Consider the following 20,380-nt stretch of genomic DNA (forward strand, 5'->3'; position numbering starts at 1 on the left):
AAGTTAAATTTGAAAGCATCGCAGCAATAACCATGTGATATATGTGGACAGTGATCTGAATATTTATATTGCACTAGCAGAGACTTAAAGAAATACCAATTCCCATCTACTGAACTTGTATGCTATGAACATTATTTTATTGAGATATCAGTTACTGTGTTATATCTGGATCAATGCAGCATTTATACCCACTGCCATTTGCCTCCCAGTAGCTAGACTAGTCCAGGTCTATATACCTAGGTTTGTCTGATTTTTTATGTATGTTCAATTGATGCCATACCATATGTATGTATATAGAAATCAATGCCTCATAATATAAATACTGTGGTTTAATCGGAGTATTTTATTTGTCTATATTAATGTATTTTTATGTATTTTAACCAGGATTCAATAAATTGTGATAAAACTAACATTAAATGTTATCCCACTAATTGAACCGAGCCTCTTGCTCACAGCCTAATACAAGATATAGAAAAATACGAATTGTATTCAAGATAAAAGAATACAAATTTTATTATTAGCATTACACTTGGAATAATACATAAGTCAATGAGCGCTTAACTTTCAGTATATTATTAGTTTATAGAGAGGGATAACCTGTGTTAATGCTGCTCTTGCAACAGTAGGGGTAGAGCGCAACTCCTCCCCCCCCCTCCCCGTTTTTGCCAAACACTCCCGTTAAACACACTACCACACAGGTGTAGAGAGTCGCGTCTGGGCTCTCTGAACCTGCGCGGTAGTGTGTTTTTCACTTTGAGCAGGGCAGATGAGAGTAGGAGTTCCGGATATCCAACCGCCCAGAGGAGCATGAGCAGGTTAGTAACTAAGTGCGCAGTCAGCCTGTCATTTTAAAACAGAAGGATGAGCACACTACATTCTTTATATACTACACTATGGTGCTAGCTGTCCTTCGTGGGCTGACCACTCTCCCTTTAGTGTCTGATCTCGCCTCTATGATGGCTGGCCACACCCCCTCTGGTGGGCCCCTAGCGTTGCAGTCCCCCGGTGGGCCCTTCATGCCCCAGTCCGACACTGCACTTCCTCCTAATGCTGAAGCTGCTGCCACTAGTCATGACATAGACGATGAAATGCCATCAACGTCGTCTGGCAAGCCCGATGCCCAATCTTCTAGTACAAGGCATGTAAAATCCAAAAAGCCCAAGTTCAGTAAAAGTAGCAAAAAGAGAAACTTAAAATCATATTTTTTTTATATTGTAGGGACCACTCCACTACGCAGTCCAGATACTTTTTTGGTGTGAATTGAGACCAGTTGAGGGTGATATATTGTGGCCCCAGTACCAAATTGGGTACCGGGACCACTCCACTATGCAGTCCAGAAAGCTACCTCGGTGAAACGTTTTGGACTAAAAGCAATATTGTGAGGTGTGAGGGTATTCAGAATAGACTGGAAATCAGTGGAAATGATTGTTATTGAATGTTATTGAGGTTAATAATAGCGTAGGAGTGAATATAAGCCCAAAAACTTGATTTTGGAATTTTTTATGCTTTTTTCAAAATAAATCCGAATCCAAAACCTTAAATCCGAACCAAAACCTTTCGACAGGTGTTATATATATATATATATATAATACGAGCAGCAAAAAATGGATATGTCTGTCCCATAATCACACTGCTTCCCCTTCATTGCACTGCTTACCCCTTCATCACACTGTGCCTCTTCATCTGACTGTCCCCCCCTGTCACACTGTCATACTTGTCACACTGTCTCCCTTGTTCCCTTGTCACGCTGTCCCCCTCATTACTGTGCCCCACATCACAATGCTCCCCACATCACACTCGTCACACTATGCCCATCATCACACTGTGTCCTTTATCACACTGTGCTCTTCATTACACTATGCCCCTCATTATACTGTGTTCCTCATTACACTGTCCCCCTCATTACACTGTCCCCCTCATTATACTGTCACCCACATTATAATGTGCCCATCAATAAAATGATCCCTTCATTACTGTGCCCTTCATCAAACTGTTCCCCTGCATAAACACAATTATTTTCTAACCTACTGTGTTCTTCTCTACTACAGCCGCTCCTCTCAGCCCAGCTCCTCAATGACAATGTCGGGATGTGATGATGATGTCATGCCTGACAGTCACTGAGGAAGAAACAGGGCACATTGGATCCTACCAATCGCCCCCCACCCCTTCGGGAGGAACAGAGGCAGGGGACTGGGTGTCAATATGACTCCCTGGCCCATCACTACTGTGGTGATTGCAGCCGCGTCACTCACACAGAGGGCTACCAAGAGGAATTCAGAGCCCCGGTACAACAAATTGATGGGGCCCCCCCTTATAGTTGAGTAAGCAAAAAAAATTTGCGCCGCCTAATTTTGCAGGGGTGTGGTCACACAATTGGGGGCGTGGCAATGCTCCATTGGGGCATGGCTAGCACAACAAAATCACTAGGTCCTGAATTCCCCGGAGCGTGACATTTGTCCAAGCACTCCTGACTTTCAGGACATCTAGCACCCCTGTGTAGTATAGGAAGAATGCAGTGTGTACAGAAAGAGTTCAGCCTTGGCCTGCGCCCACTGGGCTCACCAAACACTCACCAAACATTGGCATTGTCCCTACTAGAATCACAACATTTCACACACTATGCTGCTCTGTCCTACCTGTTCTTCTCACTTTCTCCACCTGTGGCTGCTGGTTTCTTTAGTTGTGTCTTGTCCGGATCCTGGAATGTTGGAGGACCTATTTGGAAAAAAAAATGGCTACATTTAGAAAATTACAGCCAGCCCCACTGTTAAATCAATAGCATCCATGATTAATAATTAGGCCTTCCTCCAGCCCCAACATTAAAATAGTATTCCCATTACCCCACAAACAAAATCGCAGCCATTAATTAGCCACCATCTACCTCACACAAACTACATTGCCAAAAGCTCCCTGTGCCATCACACTGTGCCCCTTTATCATCTCCACGCTATGCCCCCTTATGATCACACTGCGACCCTCCATGCTGCCTTTGCCCCTTTCTTCATCCCCCTGTGCCATGCTGCCTTTGCCCCCTCCTTTCATCATCCCCCTGTGTCATGCTGCTTTTCCCTCCTTTCTTTAACCCCCTGTGCCATGCTGCTAGTCCCTCTTTTCTTTAACCCCCTGTGCCATGCTGCTTGTCCCTCTTTTCTTCAACCCCTCTTTAACCCCTCTGTGCCCCCCCTCCGTTTTCCTCCCTTCACTTACCTTTTCTTCTCTCTTGTTTCTTGGTCTTCTCTGCTCCTCTGTGCTCCATTGGTCCAGACTAACTGAATTCTGGGTTTGACATGATGACGTAACACCCGGCATTCAGTCAGTCTGGAGAAGTGGAGCACAGAGGAGCAGAGAGGAGGGACGCCAGTGCCGCATTTGCGTGAGTATGGTTTGTTTGTATTTTAACTACCCTGCTCCCCCCACCAATGACCGAGCCCCCCCCGCCACAAAAAAAAGAAGAAAAAAATTTAGTTTTCAAAAAAAAATATATATAAAAAAAAAAATCGTCAGCGCTAGGGCCCAGGCCCTGACTCCTGCTCAAGCTATATCTGTTGTGAAATATATATTCTAAATTAAACTAAATACAACACAAAATCACAGTATATTACTACTATAGTACTTTATAGATATTAAGTCTAAGATTTAACTTCCTCTAGGTCTGTGTTATCAAAAATTTTTACAGGGAAAGCTACATATATGTTCTAACTATATACCATATAGGCCAGATCATAAACAAAATAATTTTATATAGCAGAACAGTGATGGGAAACTTGATACGCTTGTGTGCTTGTGTGGCCCTTTAACCTTCAAAGTGGTAGTTTATTACCCTTAATCTCAGTAATAAGCACAGTTTAACACACACACACACACGCACACTTACACCTCCTTATTCTACTAGATTATTTCTCCTTCTACCCTCGACACCCCCAATAACAAAAAGATTTTTTCTAAAATACAAAACTTACCTCCAGATCCCCACAATTCACCTGCCCTTCATGCCAACATGAGCCACTAAGACATTCCACTGTCTCCACTGCAGTCAGATCCCATATGTATGCCAAACCCCCATATGCTACACAAAGTACCCCATCTACCACCAGACAACCCACATTGGGAATACTAGTGACTACTAACAAACATTCATCAACTAATTTTGTACTAATTAACAACCAATGGCCAGCAATAGATGCCAGTGGCAGGGCCATCTTAACAACCTTATCGGTCCCCGGGCAAAGCAGTGCACCGGGGCCCCTACCTTGCACCCCTTTCTTCTCTTCTTTTCTCTTATTCTGTGTCTTCTGCTTCTTTGAATTCTTCTTTGAGCCATTGTGGCTCCTCCATTCTGCGCTCCTCAATGTAAATTCAGTGGGAGCGCAGTACGGAGAAGGGGAACAGGGAGGGAGCCAGATCACCACCTGACCTAACCGCGTGACCACAAAAGGTAAGTTTGGTTTATTTTGCAGGATTTTTTTTTTCTGCAGGATTATTTATTCTATTTAAGAGCCCTGATTATAAGGCCCCCTTGTCCGTGGAACCCCCAGGCACCTGCCCATCATGCCCAGTGGAAAAGATGGCCCTGCCACTCGGCCCAAAAACTGCACTTACCTTGTCAGGCAGCCAGGCAGAAGTTAGGAAATACAGTGTTTCCTACAAAGAAAGGAGTGAGATCACCACATGATCTACCTTCTCCTCATTTCTGAATTCACTCTTCCTCTCCCTGTGAATGTAGCTCTTCTGATCACAATGTTTTTACGCTCTAGCTCTGATTTATTGAATAGCAGTCAGAACAGGGGTATAACCCTGGAAGGAGCTGGGCGCATCAGTTGAAAGCTTACTGAGCTGCTGGTGGCCCGTTTGTTGCCTATCAATTTTGCTCCATGGATGCTATGAGTTTCACAGTCCATGCAAAGTTAGTTGGATCTCTTTGAGGATTGTAAATTAAAATTGTAATCATACTACCTAATTACAGTAGGTTGTAGTCAAAGAAAAGGCTACATGTTAAGTAGCAACAAAAATAATAAATAATAAAAAACAATGTAAGTATTTTAATGAAAGTTGTAATGAAAATTGTCTTAGTCTAGTAATAAATATATAAACATATTGGGCCTGATTTATTAAGGAAAGTTAGGCAAAGTAAGGAGTAAGCTTTCTACTGCACAAAACCATGTCACAATGCAGGCTACAAAATTAGTTTACTATTTTGCACATAAGTTAAATACTGGCTGTTTTTTCATGTGGCACACAAATACCTGATAGCATTATTTGTACACCGACATTTAAAGTTGATCTAGGACATGTCCTACACCAACTATAAATCTGCCATCATATTTTAAATTTACATCCCCCTCCAATGCAACATGGTTTTGACAAGGTATAAAGTTACTCATTTTTTGCTTTACTTTCTTTAATGAATCAGGCCCATAGAGGTTTTAATACCCTATTCACTGTAACTAGGGCTGTGCGAGAAGGGTGACCACGCAGGGCGCAATGCTAACGGGGGGAGCAGTTTCTGAATGTTTTAGGTTCATTTGGTTAAAATTGAGTGCTAGGGGGGTGGAAATTGTCCTTCTCGCCCCATGAACTAGAATTTTAAGTTATGACTCTTCCTATTGGTAACTGGAATCCATTGATCTACCTGTCTCTGATAGCATTTTGGTTCACATGCATTTTCACATGGTTAAGAGCCTGCTGTTAAATGTAAAATACATACCAACCTTTCCAAAAATTTATTTTTAAAATCATTGCAGGTTGTTGTCAGTTGTGTCAAATGTATTCTGCAACTACATGCATTCCCGAAACAAATTCTTACTTCTATATAGTAACATGTCATATGACCATAATAAATACAGCAACATACAGAATAAATGAAGGCAATGCATCAAGGCAAAGATTTATCAGATACAATAGACATTATTAATCTAAATTAAAATGGTTTTTGAAACCTGTAAGTCTCAGGGGGAAATTCATTTCAAGTGATGAGCCGCCGGAAATCATGGTGATGTCCAGTTGGTTCATTTACGGCTATTATGGTATCCGAAAATCATGGATTTTTCTGCACACCTCCTCTATGGGGTACAAGGAAAAAACAGTAATGCTACATCAGTGCTGAGTGTGTTCCAGCGGCACTCCGCGGCACATCTTGGGGAATTGAATTCCCCCCTTAAAATCAATTAAAAGATGGACCATGTTAAATATTAAATTACTTTAAAAAAAAATATTATTAAACTATTGTATCACTTCAAATCTCATTGTAACTGTTATATCTCCATGTGTTGAAAATAGTACATTATCAGCTGAAGCACAAAGCATCAATTGAGTGCAAATAATTATGAACAAAATTAATGTCAGAAATGATATTGGTATAAATTTATTCTGAAAATCAAACTTTAAAAAAGATTGCACATGCGATGACACATTTTCTTAGCTCAGCTGCATCCCCAAATTACATATTTATTCTTTTGTGTGAGATTTCTAAGCACTAATAGCTTCTAGCTTCACTGCTCAGTTCTTTTCACAAATTTTCACAAAAGTATAAACAATTCAGATTACTGAAAATATAAATGCTTTTGTTTCTCATGTGAATCCAGCAGAGGGAGATGTTTATTACTTGTTATTTTCTAATTGCACTTCATAGGCAAATTCAGCAAAGCTTTAACTACGGTAGCAGCAGAATTAAGGAAACAGGTGGCACAATGGTACAATAAAATAACGTTGAAATGATCATGGTCAAGCCTAAATCTGCAAAAATAGGAATATCACGTGGCGTGTAATAACTATTCTAGCTGACTTTATTTATTTTATTTTCTCACACAAATTACAAATAGCGATTCTGCTTCTTACATACTCTGAATCTACTGTACTCCACAGACGTACTTACATTTTTATAATTAATCAATTAAAAATATAGTTAGAAAATCTATTCTGAAACATCTTACAATATTTCTATAATGCTCTGTTACCATCAGCACTGTCACGTGAAAATTTGGAAACTGGTGTGAAAAACAACATAAAGGGTCTGATTCATTAGGGAAAGTAAGGCAAAAAAATGTGTACGTTTTCTCCTGGACATACCATGTTACATTGCAAAGGGTGCAAATTAGTTTATTTTAAACATAAGTTAAATACTGGCTGTTTTTTTTCATGTAGCACACAAATACTTGATACTTTTAATTGTACACTGAAATTTAAAGTTGATTTAGAGCATTCCCTACCCCAAATATAAATCTGCTATCACATTTTAAATTTACATCCCCCTTCAAAGCCACATGGTTTTGTCAAGGTGCAAAGTTACTCCTTTTTATGCTTTCTGTTCCTTAATGAATCAGGCCCACTGTGTGTGCAGGCTCAAAGGGTGTGACCACACAGATCAGCACAAATATATGGTCCATGCAGCTACCAGACCCTGCTTTCCCACACCAAAATTCAAGGTCAACTCAGATATCATTAATAAGTGGAAGCCCACTTCCTGAAATAATTTGTTGTAGATTTAACCAACCTACCTATGTGTGCATTGTTTATCTAATTTATACTTGCCTCCCTGATGCGATTTGTGACAAATCGTGTCAGTTTGGCCAAGTTCACCTCGCAATCACAGCAATGAGTTGCGGGTGTGGGCCAAAATGTTCCAATTCGCTGTGTCCCACCCCCTCCTCATTTGTACTTCACCTCCCCTGGTAAGTATGATCTAATTTCATGTTATAGTATATAATGTTTAACTTTGGTGTACAAGTTTAGAGCAAGAGAGATGTTAGACCTAGCACCAAAGTCCCAGGTCTACATTCTCAATAAAAGTTTTTCAAATGAATACATAGCAACTAAATTGACATACTTACACTTTCCCAGGTTAACATTGAAAAAAATACAATAAACAGACATTTCTTCTTTTATTAGTTTCAAAGCTGGACTGCAGACTATTGTACAGTTGAAAATAGAATAATAAATACACAAAAATCTACAATGGACATATTTGGACAATTACTTTTTTTTATCAGAGAGCATTTAAATCACATTTTCTATGCTATCCTTGTATTAAAGTATGCTATATAGTACAAATGGAGGATATTTTGGTGAATGCAATGCTTTATCTTGTCATCTGCCACTTACCTTGTCTATGTAGTAGGGTTTATTGAGAGGATCTTGGTTGGGATCAAGGCCCTGGATCTTTGAGAAGTTATCAAAGCTCATGGTTAAGAAAGTAAAGTTTTTAGACAAAAAAAATAGTTGTAATTTAAATGGAAAGAAAAGCAGTAGGTTTCTCCAACTATTTTCTCCAACAATGTAACACATTTTAGTATGCTATTCTGCAAATTTGAACCTTTTTCTTTTTTATTGCCAAGATCATCATTATTTTAATGGCTTCTTTAGAGTTTCATTCCCACCGTATGTGACCATTTCAATTCAACTCATAAATTGTTTTGTTTCAGATGCACAATCTTTGTTCTGCACAGCTAGCAAAAAAGTGCATGCACAACTCAAGTGTAAGTATAAAAGCCTGATCAAGATGTGACTAAAATGTTAGTACTGTAAATGTGCAAAAAAATCTGAACCATCCCAATAACAGAAAGGTTAGGAAAATGAAAATGTTTCTCTTTATAGCTGAACTAGCACATTTGACTTCAGCAATAATTTCTTCTGATTCAGCATGTTTCATATTAATGATTTTTCCTTACATTTAATTTATTTAATGTTTTAAGGTTTGTTTTTATAAATTATATATTTCATTGGTTTTGGATAAAATGACATTAAAGTAAAAGTATCGTTATGATATAATGTTAATCACTGGTGTAGCTAAAGGGCTCTAGTGTAAAATCTGAGATAAGACCATATTCCCCACTTCTCCCACCACCATATATAGCAAACTCTAATGCTGGCATGTCCAGAAAATACTACAGCCCCATGCTCAGTAGCATTATTATCATTTATTTATAGGGTGCAACCAGTGTCAGACTGGGACATAAAGGGCCCACCGGGGGAATGCGATGATAGGGGCCCACTACATTGGGGTGTGGCCAACTGCAAGAGGGGGTGTGGCCAGACATTAAGGGGGTGTGGTCTGCCCACGGAGGACAGTGTATAGCACCAAGTGTAGTCTAAAAGTGGACCTTGCAAATAAGGTCAATTTCACATGTATCATGTAAAGAAAATAGAGATGAAATGTGTATCAATCAATAAATAACCTTTATTTGTACCGATAAACACATGTATGGTTAAATACAAAAATATACATTAGAAATAGAAAATTAAACAGCAGCTTTTAAATGAAAGCATATAAATTAACCATCATAATGGTTGCAACATACAGTTATGGACATTTTTTAATTTAGTTTAACAGCCTCCCCATTAACAGTATAATTTTATGTTTACAAGTAGTGCTTTTTTATTGTCAGAAACTAACCCTCCTACCCTCTCCTCTCCCTGTTACAATGAGAGGCTGAGCGCTGCCGCCGAACGAGTTCTGTTTAGTTAAAAACAAGTCTATCAAAGCACCGATAATATCAAGTAAAGGAGTTTAAGCTGCATCAGAACAAAGGACAAAATGAGTAGTTGCTCACACATACCTGAAAGCATTTGCTATATTATTTTATCTGTTCTTTCTTGCAAAACTATCTTCTTGCTGACAATCAAGTAAAATCTTCAAATGCAAACATAAATGGGGGCACAACTATGAGGCATAACATGAACTGAGTTCACAACTAAGAGATGTAACATGAACTGGGGCTACAACTATGAGGTCTAATATCAAATGGGGACACAGCTATGAGGGTTAATGCGAGTTGGGGGCACAACTATGATGGATAAAACTGGGGGGCACAGTTTTGAGATATAATATGATCTGGGACACAACTGTGTGGCATAATATGAACTGGGGGCACTATTGTGTGAAATAACATGAACGTTTATTTGTTGGTCCCATTATTTTTAATATTAACATGATATTAGCATTATAAAATAAGAAACAATTCAATTTAAATTATATATAATTTAAGTGTTCTGCTATACAGTGGTATAGAGATAGCTAGCTATATCAGTGGATTCCAAACTTTTTCAGTTCAAGGCACCCTTAGGGCCTCCATAATTTTTTCAAGGCACCCTTAAGCCAAAATAATTACCAAGTAGTCCCCCGCCTTGCTTACCACTAGCCCTGGTCGAGGCACCCCTGTGAGATTGCCAAGGCACCCCAGGGAGCCACGGCACACGGTTTGGGAAGCACTGAGCTATACACTGAATAATATTCAGGTGCCAGTATTTTCATAAGATATCCTCTACTTCCACTTCCATAAAGTAGGACAAATAATTGGAAGATGAGAGAAATAGAAATACTTACACATCATCTCTTAATAGTAGAGCCTCCTTCTTTTTACAACAGCAGTAGGATGTTGATGAACTAGGAAGCAGAGTCACGATCACATGATCACGAGTCATTCCCCTGCAGTTCACCTCCGATCTCATTTGATAGCTGCTGCCTGTTACTGAAAGGCTCACAGCAGCAGCTGGGAGGCGGGGGAGCAGACAGCAGCGGTGGACAGCTATCATAGTAGTCAGTCTGAACTCTCTGTTTTAATGAAAATTGATTAGGACCATCTTTACTTTGCTCTGCCCCACCAAGGAAGTGGGTGGGGCTATCAGGTGTCGGGGCCTACCGGTGGATAGTCCGACTCCCTGGCAGGCCACAGTATTCTACTCTATACACTAGATAATTATGCATTATACATAAACCATAGTTGGACAGTTGGCAAAATACTGAACTAACTAAATAACAGAAATACCAGACAAATTTCAAGATGTGATGGAAACGGACAAGAACCAAGGACTAAGAAAGGTCCTGATACTGAGAATTTACAAGCTTATGGGGAGGGAAGAGGCTGAATCAGAAGGGTGGTTACATCGCAGAGTAGGGTACATGGTGAGGACAAGGTGGGCGAGCCATAGAGTATGAAAGCACAATACTATATTAGAATTCTTTAGATCACAATATATTAATTACAAACTAACTAAATATGTTAGTCATTGTTTTACAATGTTATTAAGTTTATTTATGGTTTTTACTAATATCCCTATTTTAAGTTTTAAAAGATACCTATCTGGTTCCACGTAAGGATAGCAGGTCAACTTAAGTCTGTATTGCAAAATATATCATGCATTGCACTCTCCTACAAAAGAGAGTGAATGACTTTCTACAGCAAAGACTACCCTACCATCCAAAAAGTTTTCTCCCTTACACAGTTAACTGTTCATGTAGAAGCCTGAAGTCATCTAGTGGAGTTTAGTTGCTGCCTGGTATCAGCTATCCCACTATGAAATGAGCACCATTGAGGCTGTTCGTACACACCGCTATATTGCATCCTGCACAGTAATACAAAGGGTAGGTTTAAACCATATTAGAGAGAAGAGTTTATATTTAAATTGGCTACACTTTCTCATAGATCAAAAACAAAATATGTAAAGAATTTTCCTTCTTGCTTTTGTTCTCGTCATTTTCACAGCATGCCTTTACTTAAATAGTATTACTGTGAACAACTATCATGCCAGGAGGGAGATTTATTGGAGTCTGTATTAAATGAGTGCAGGTAAACTGGAGCAGCAATCGTGATAAAATATTTTATCACGAAGTGTATGCTTTAGTCTGTTAGTTATCATGCTACAGATAATGTTAGTTGTAATGGGCACTTTTGTTTATATATTGCTTACGCCTCAATGATAAAGGCACAACAGTTAGATCTTAAAATGTGTATGGGTTATATGGAGAAATACCATGCACTGGTTAACCAGAGTTTTCATTGGACAGCTGAAATATTAATTTGGCCCACTTCATTAGTAGAATTTTCTGTAATTGCTCAAATTGTTAAAAAAGCACTTAGTGTTTTTTTCGCCTCCACCCAGCTAACAAAACCCTTGGGTTTCCATGTCAGAGCTGCTCCTAGTTCAGGGGAAATTCACTCCTGACAGTGCCTGCATTTCCATAATAATGAATTCATGACTGGTAGCAGTTAATTAAAGATATGTCAAATCTGGAAAAGTAATCATCAATATATCCAATAGCCCCATTGACACGGTTTTCCACTACCAAGCTCATCCATAACATACATAGTTTTGAAAGTGTTAACTCCACTTAGACACTTTATATGCCAGTAATTTCTCTTCATTGAACATAAATCCTTTATATATATGGTAAGTATACCTCACATCTAACTCATTTTAACCAACATTTTATTATATATGGAGCGTAGGTCACCATCAGTCTGATACTGAACTACTTATATAAACCACATATTTACTAAAATAAATTCAATAGGTCTCAACAGAAAAATATTTTACATACATATTTGCAAAGACTATTCACTAGTATAGGTCCTAATTGAGAGCGCAAATACAGAATTGATTAAATCCTATATTTAATCTAAGATAATATAGTTACAGCGCTTATACAAAAATATTTAGAATAACATACAGTAAGTACAGGTTTACTAAATAGAATGCAATAAAATGGGTTAAAACATAAAAAAAGATAAGAAGTATACCATAGGCCTCATAGAAGCTTGGAGAATGAAAGATTGTATCTCGTCACAAGGTACATTGCACCCATGGTCAGTATATTATACAGCATTCTGTATATATCTGATTACTCTGTTGCAAACTGAAGGATGTTCCTCTTCTATATAACATTGGACCAGATTTTGATCTGGCAAGGAAATCCTTATTGGCCGTATGGGATCTATCCATATTACAATGTCAAGCCAACCGTGGTTAAACATTCCCAAAATGGTTAACTGTATTGATATCCAACTACAAAACTCTTGCTCACTCCTGTCCCCCCCTACATTTCCAACTTCATCTTCTTCCACACTCCCTCCTGTCCCCTCCACTTAGCCAATAATTGCCGCCTTTATTCCACCTTCTATTACCACTTCCCCCTTCCACCTCCAAGACTTTTCCTGCTCTGCTCCACATCTCTGGAACACACTCCCTTGCTCTGTCAGTCTCAACCAAAGCTTCAAACATTGCCTCAAAACTCACCTGTTCACCAAAGCCTACCAGAACTCTACCTAACCTCTCAATACTTTCTTCCTCCTTATTCCTTTCTACTTGTCACCTCTCGTTATTCCACTCCAACCCCTCCCCTGTAGATTGTAAACTCCTCTCATAAGCAGGGCCTTACTTCCTCTTGTAGCCTCCTTTCCCCACTCTCTTTCTACCTCTCTCTTGTCACCTTCAGCTACTCATGCCATACTTGTAACTGACTGGGAATTGCCCTTTTGAATATGACTAGATTTATGTTACCTTTGTTATATTAGTGCTTGTATTTGTCATCTGCACTTTTCAGTTCTACTTGCACTATGTATATTTTTACGATCTTTTGTTTGCTTATGTCTACCTTGTTTGTATTACCGCCATTTACAACACTGTGGAACTTTGTGGTAGCCTATAAAAAGACACTAATATTAATAATACTTGAAATGGTATCATCTCCCTCGACAAGCAATAAGCTCAATTCCTTTTTAGCAGCCTCTTACACTTTCTCTTCATTTCATCCCACAAATGAAGAGGAATTTTCTACTCTCTTCTCATCTTCCTACTCTACATCCTGTCCTCCTGATCCCACACCCTCACAAATTGGTAGGTCCCTGTCTCCTGTGCTCATTCCACCTCTAACTAATATCTGTGTTCTCTCTCTCTACTGATATTTTCCCATCACTATTCAAGCATGCAGTGTTTACTCCGATTTTGAAAAAGCAAAAATCTGACCCAAATTCTCTCTCATATTACCGCCCCATCCCTCAGCTCCCATGCCCCTCGCCTTACACACTTCCTTACAGCAAACAACCTACTGGATCCTCTTCAGTCAGGCTTTCGCTTTCAATACTCCACAGAGACTGTGCTGACCAAGGTTATCAATGATTTGATCACAGCAAATACCGAAGGCCATTATTCTAAAGGCACTGTCCTATCCTGGTTCTCATCATACCTATCTAATCGCTCTTTCAGTGTTAATTTGTCTGGATCCACCTCCGCTCCACTTCCTTTATCAGTTGGAGTACCACAAGGCTCAGTCCTAGGTCCTCTGCTATTCTCTATCTACACCACTTCTTTAGGAAAACTAATAAGCTACTTTGGATTTCAGTATCATCTCTATGCAGATGATGCACAAATCTATCTATCCTCTCCTGATCTCTTACCATCTGTGTTGTCTCGCATTACTGACTGTTTTTCTGCCATTTCATCTTTATTGTCTTCTCGCCAACTCAAACTCAATCTTTCAAAAACCGAATTAATAATATTCCCAGCCAAAAACAGAAGCTTCCTGCCTGACATTTCTATTTCTGTTGATAACATGACCATAAATCCCACCCCGCAAGCTCGTTGCCTAGGTGTAATCCTTGACTCACAACTATCATTTATTCCCCACATCAACTTTATATCTAAATCATGTTAAATACACCTAAAGAACATTTCCAGAATACGTATATATCTCACACAGAACACTGCAAAAACCTTAATTCATCCACTCATCATCTCCCGCATCGACTATTGCAATTCCCTCTTTACTGGTCTTCCCAAAATCATCATTTGAACCCCTACAATCTATTTTGCACGCAGCGGCTAGATTGATTTTCCTAGCAAATCGTTCTTCCTCTGCTGAGCCACTCTGTCAGTCTCTACATTAGTTGTCTGTTTTTCAACAAACCCAACATAAAATTATTCTACTAACATACAAGGCCGTCAACAAAATTGCACCAACATACATCTCCTCACTTGTCTCAAAATATCTCCCAACTCGACACCTCCGTTCTGCACAAGATATGTGTCTCTCTTCCACTCTCATCACATCCTCCCATTCCCGGTTACAGGACTTTTTTTGGGCTGCACCCACTTTGTGGAATTCCCTCCCTCGCACAATAAGACTTTCCTCTAGTCTTCAAACCTTCAAGCGTTCTCTGAAAACCCACCTCTTCAGACGATCTTATAATTTTCCTCAACCAGCAATTTAATCTCACTAGGTTACCCTATTACCACCTTCTGCACAGCTAACACAAGACAACAACCCTTTGACCAACATTGCTGTGTGACTGATCACACAGCCCACTCAATACTTTTTACCTTTGCATTCTAGTTGGTTCAATGGGCAATATGATGTAGAACATACCCTTGTGTTTCAAACTCCCATTGTCCCATAGATTGTAAGCTTGTAAGCCATCTGTATGTATTATCCTGTATTGTTTTATTAATGTTTGTTCCCAATTGTAAAGCACTACGGAATTTGCTGGCGCTATATAAATAAATGATGATGATGATGATGATGATGATGATAATAGTGTGTGACTACCTTTTGAATGTGATTGTATATGTTTATACAGTATAAATATATATGTCAGTTGACGGATTCTCTATTTACCCTGTTTCTGTTTTCCAGCACATTGTGAGTAATAATAATTAAATGTAGAGTAAGATATAGGAAAAGGGGAACACTTTTTTTTTACATTATCTGTCTTATATTACAAGTTTCAAAGGCTTATTTCTAATATCAGAAAAAGTGCTCAACATTTACTCAACTGGAATGAACTAAGATGGAAGCAAACCATGTGCTATTTTGATTGGCATATGGTAAACTTCATAAAATAAGTTTTATTAACTATGTGATCCATTGTGTTGTATATTTTATTTAAAGTCTGTTACTTGTTTATGTTTTATTTAACAACATTTTCTTGTTCTCTAGGGTGCAGCGAGGAAAAACACTCTTCTACCACTCTTCTGTGGAGAAATGACAGCCTTTTACATGGAATAAAATACCAAGATGGAAATCTTACTATTTTAACTGAGGGTCTATATTTCGTCAATTGCCACCTTCACTTTGTTATTAAAGATTGTTTAATAAATGACGAAGACTTGCGGACCAGCTTGATCTTGAATGGAAGACCAGTGCATGAAATGCTGCATACGTTAAGGAAAAGCAACACAAGTTGCAAGATATTCAGAGATCAACATTTTAGTCTTCAGATAGATCTTAATGTTTCCGACAATGTGTCCATCCAAACAAACCATGCTAACTGGCTAAATGAGGAACAATTGGCCGACAACATTGTGTTTGGAGCTTTCAAATTATGAGAGGACTCAAAAGAAAAACTATATTTATAATTTATAATTGTTTTATCCATCCAAATCAATGTCTCCAATCAAATCAACAACTCAAATGGTAAATGGAATAGTAATTAAGAACAAATTATGAATAGATGACTCTTATTATCTAAGGGAAGGTTTATATTTTTTTTACATGCACTGAAATTGCTGTAATTTTTTTACACAGCTTAAGATGCAACACACTTGTTTCAAGCCAGTACTTTGAAGAGTCAAATATAAAGAATGATGCCCCTAAAGATAAAACATGGAGCATGCTCCATTCTGGGAAATAGAATGATGCGAAGACATAATATCTAAATTGATGCCAAACCAAAACCTACATATATTTTTTTTAAAGACAATCAAGATCAGGTTGTACAGGCAATACAAGTTTTAAAAAGTCTCTGCTGGGCATATAATAATGGTTTCATTCATATATTACATTTCAGTTCCTATATTACATGAAAAGTTAAAGAAAGGAAATTAAAAACTGATCCTAGGTTTTTATTAACCATGGGATCAGCTCCTTAAGGTACCACATTAGTGTTTTGCTCACATAAATGTTATAGTATTAGGGAGTCTGAAGTTACACTCAGACTTGGGTTTCTGGTCTGAATTTAAATTAGTTGCCTCCTTAGATCAATTGTTGTATGAGTTCCCATGTATTTAGTACTCCACTGCTGTAGCAACCCTACTTGCTTCCCATTTATTACAAATAAATAACACCAATGTCTTCAATATTGAATTAAAAAATATACATTTTAAAAAAATATATATATCAAAGCAATGATGTGCATAGTGGGCCGTGTCAACCCTGCATTATGTGGTCTTTCCACAAATCCCAGCACTTTATGAATGTGGTGAATTCCTAGGTTTAACATAAACAAGAACATAAAGTGCCTGGGTACCTTTAGAAGAATATTGTTTTCCAAATGAATTAACAATGCTGAATTTTGCACCTCAAAAGACTACTCTTGAAAGAACATTTTGTTTTTTTAAATATTGAATGGAAGATGGCTTAAAAATAAAAATTAATAATTACTAATTACACTGCTACTTGCACGGTTACAGTATGATGTCCAACACTAATCCTACATTGATTGTCTATATAAGCAGGCACAGACAAACCAAAAAATGAAGTATAATGTAAGGCTATTATCAGCATTGAAAAATGCTGTCTTTGGCCTGTTTGGTAAATGCATATATGAGCAGTGGTTATAGTGGGGGTGCATACAGGGGTATTCCATACTGCCAGTTCTCCTACTGCCTTCATTGTAAAACTGTAAAACCACAACTTCTAAATTTCCATACCGCCACTTTTAAATTTCCATTTCGACCACTGTATATTTGCATGTGGCCAGTAGCCACATGCAAATAAGAGTCTATTGTGGGCAGAATACTACATTGCCCGACCCCATATAAAAACTATTTTGGAGGGCTGTTGATGCTGTCCCTCATCCTGCTGACCCCACTGTGCTCTTCTGAGCTTGCACAGTGAAGCATGCTCTGAGATAATAGTTGGTGCAGGCAGCGTCAGACCTACCACCAGTGTAGGCAGTGTCGGACCTACCACCAATGCAGAGCGTCCGTAAGCTACAGGACCCCACTCACCATCGGGTGCCCTGGCTGCTGCCCCCCTTGCAATGGCAGTAGGTCTGCCATTGGGGCCTGTGCAGTAGCTTTTTTTTTCTCAGTAACATCCATAGGTAAGGAGCATTGAAGTGAATCTTGCTAGAACCAATCAGTGTCCAATTGTAGCGTTAGACAATTCAAAGGTCTGGACCTAATTTGTTCATAAACATATACACAATATAAATATAGTCCATGAGAGCCAGCTCTGAAGCTCATACCTATACCTCAATGGAAAGCTAAGACCTCTGGCTCATATGTCCCTTGCTACAACTAGAAGAACCATTCTCAACACAAGAACTAAGAGGAGAGTGTGTCAGCAATGAGAACATGATCTGGTTGCCAGGAACTACAGAGCTGAAAGTCAGAAATTCTTGCATGTATATTAGACACAAATAAATGTTATATTATGGCAAATGGTTTGTAATAACTTTTAATGGATTACTTACAGTTAGATATCCTCTCACCTTAAGTAGTTTTGTCCATGTAGTAGTCATGCAACAGTTTTGTACCAATACCCTGTAGTGCCTTTTTCACTGAGTGTAATATGCCTAATTCCTAATCTGAGCAGGCCTCAACTTTAACGAGGCAAGAATTCAATGAACTATGTACGTGAAGAGGCTCTTATCATATGCTAGTGGTGGATCCACCACAATAAGCTGCAACTGGAGCTGCTGCAGGTTTTGTATCTGACATAAAATCACAGATAGAAAATATATTAAAACTTTCTCTCAATTATTAAATAGAAAAAATGTAACTACTTTTTTTTAAACAAATTTAAATGCCTTCTTTTCATACATGTGAAAGTGATAACTTATTATTTTAAACTATCTTTTAACAGATGTACTGTACAATTGCATGTTTCCTTGCCATGGTTATTTTTTTCAAAGTGCTGGCACTATACTATGAGTGCGAAGAGCATAGAGAATTGTACCATAATGTAATATATTTCATCTTATTATCTATTTCTTAAACAGCGTGATAACAGGTAAAAGAAATTATAAAAACAACTAGAGCACCATATATTTCTGCTAACTAGAAAATTTGTTTATTTATTAATAAAAGTCATTGACTGGTATGGGGGATGTTTTTCTTTGGGGGGTGGGGGTTAATGAATGCACGCTGTCAGACAATTCAAGACTATCCATCACAAATTCGAATTTAGGATATGTTCACACGGATACATGGTGTTTTACTACATGTCAGTGACCATATGGACACAACATTGAAAATATATTCGGTCTTTGTAAGAAAGCTGTAATGCTTGCAACATGCTGCATTTCTGTTAAACTTGCAAGCATCATTGAAAATAAACCTTGGGATTTTCATACGGGGAACATTGAGATCATTAATCCCAAACAATAGCTGCATATTCAATGGGGTTTATATGCAGCCATTGTATGGAGCTGAGCAGCACAGTAACAATAAAGCACTCATACAACCTTTGTGTACATTGTACTGGGAGAGCACAAACTCTGTTATGTGTCATTCATAAATATTTAGCTGTACAACTGAGAGTGAATCACTTTAGAATCAATTACTTTATATAACTATTAACATTTATTTATATAGTGCCAAGATCCACAGCACTTTACAATTGGAAACAAACACAATAATAACACAATAATAACACAAGACTGGCTATCAACAAACACAGGGATAAGAGTGCCATGCTTACAAATTTATAATCGGTAGGTTATGGGTTACACCAGCTACCAGACACTTTATAAAATAAAAGTACCCACTGATGTACTTGGGATATCAGACAGTTTTTCCCAGTACTGTTATGGCCAGCTTGATGTTTACGTAGACCTTTAAACTAGAAGCACTATATTACACACAGTACATAAGCCAGTTGAACATCAGCATATTTTAACAGCTACCAATGAGCAGCTTTATAAAAATATTGTCTTTTCCTGGTTTAATTGTTTGTTTTGCCTTGATGAGTACATACACTTTGATGTTAACAAAAAATAAATGTTTATTTATCAATAAATAAATTAAATATATCAGATATTATGTATTAATGTTTTCTTTTGCGTTATTGACTAATTTACTATGGTTTAAAATGGTGATGCACTTTACCTATGCAAGTTAGTTTTAATTTCCTTTCTCTGGATCAATACATCTAGATTTTAGTAAAAGTTGAATTTGACTGACTTTTATCAACCTTGTTAACATATAAGGTGACCTGTTATAAGCCTGTGGTTGTAGGGAATATGGTCTAGTTCAGGGGCTCTTAAAAAGGACTCAAGACATTCTCATGTTTTAAATGAAAGCCTTCCAACTTCAAACAAATAAATAATGCACGTTCAGCCCCAATGACACCTCTACATCATCCTATAGCAAAGTTTGAAAGGAGGGCCTGGCAAAGCTGTCGGTCCACCCATCACCCCGTCTGCTCCTCTGAGCATATGCAGGGGCATGCAGCTATGTTCCATTTTGGCTTCACTGCACAGGCTCTTAGACGACAATGCGTGCAACTAATGGCAGAACTACCACAGATGACATGTGTGTGCTGCAGCTCCTGTAAAGAATACAGTTCTACCACAGGAACAAGTTATTGTTTAAAATACCACAGTCTTTCATTCTGTGCTCCAGCTCATCTACATATAATGTACCCGTTGTATTTCTTGCACTGTTG

At 38.3% G+C, this 20,380-nt stretch overlaps 1 protein-coding gene across 1 annotated transcript in view; it reads left to right on the forward strand.

The window, feature by feature from the left end:
* The window catches only part of TNFSF8 (TNF superfamily member 8), a 60,549-nt gene extending 40,799 nt beyond the window's left edge, over nucleotides 1-19,750 (forward strand). Inside the window, exons 3-4 of the mRNA XM_075184709.1 lie at nucleotides 8,418-8,471; nucleotides 15,707-19,750. Coding sequence (XP_075040810.1) covers nucleotides 8,418-8,471; nucleotides 15,707-16,095 — 443 coding nt within the window. The 3' untranslated portion in view covers nucleotides 16,096-19,750. The remainder of the gene's footprint in view (nucleotides 1-8,417; nucleotides 8,472-15,706) is intronic.
* Nucleotides 19,751-20,380: the final 630 nt, after the last annotated feature.

The sequence above is a fragment of the Mixophyes fleayi genome, chromosome 9, assembly GCF_038048845.1.
Source record: "Mixophyes fleayi isolate aMixFle1 chromosome 9, aMixFle1.hap1, whole genome shotgun sequence".
NCBI classification, from domain to species: domain Eukaryota; kingdom Metazoa; phylum Chordata; class Amphibia; order Anura; family Limnodynastidae; genus Mixophyes; species Mixophyes fleayi.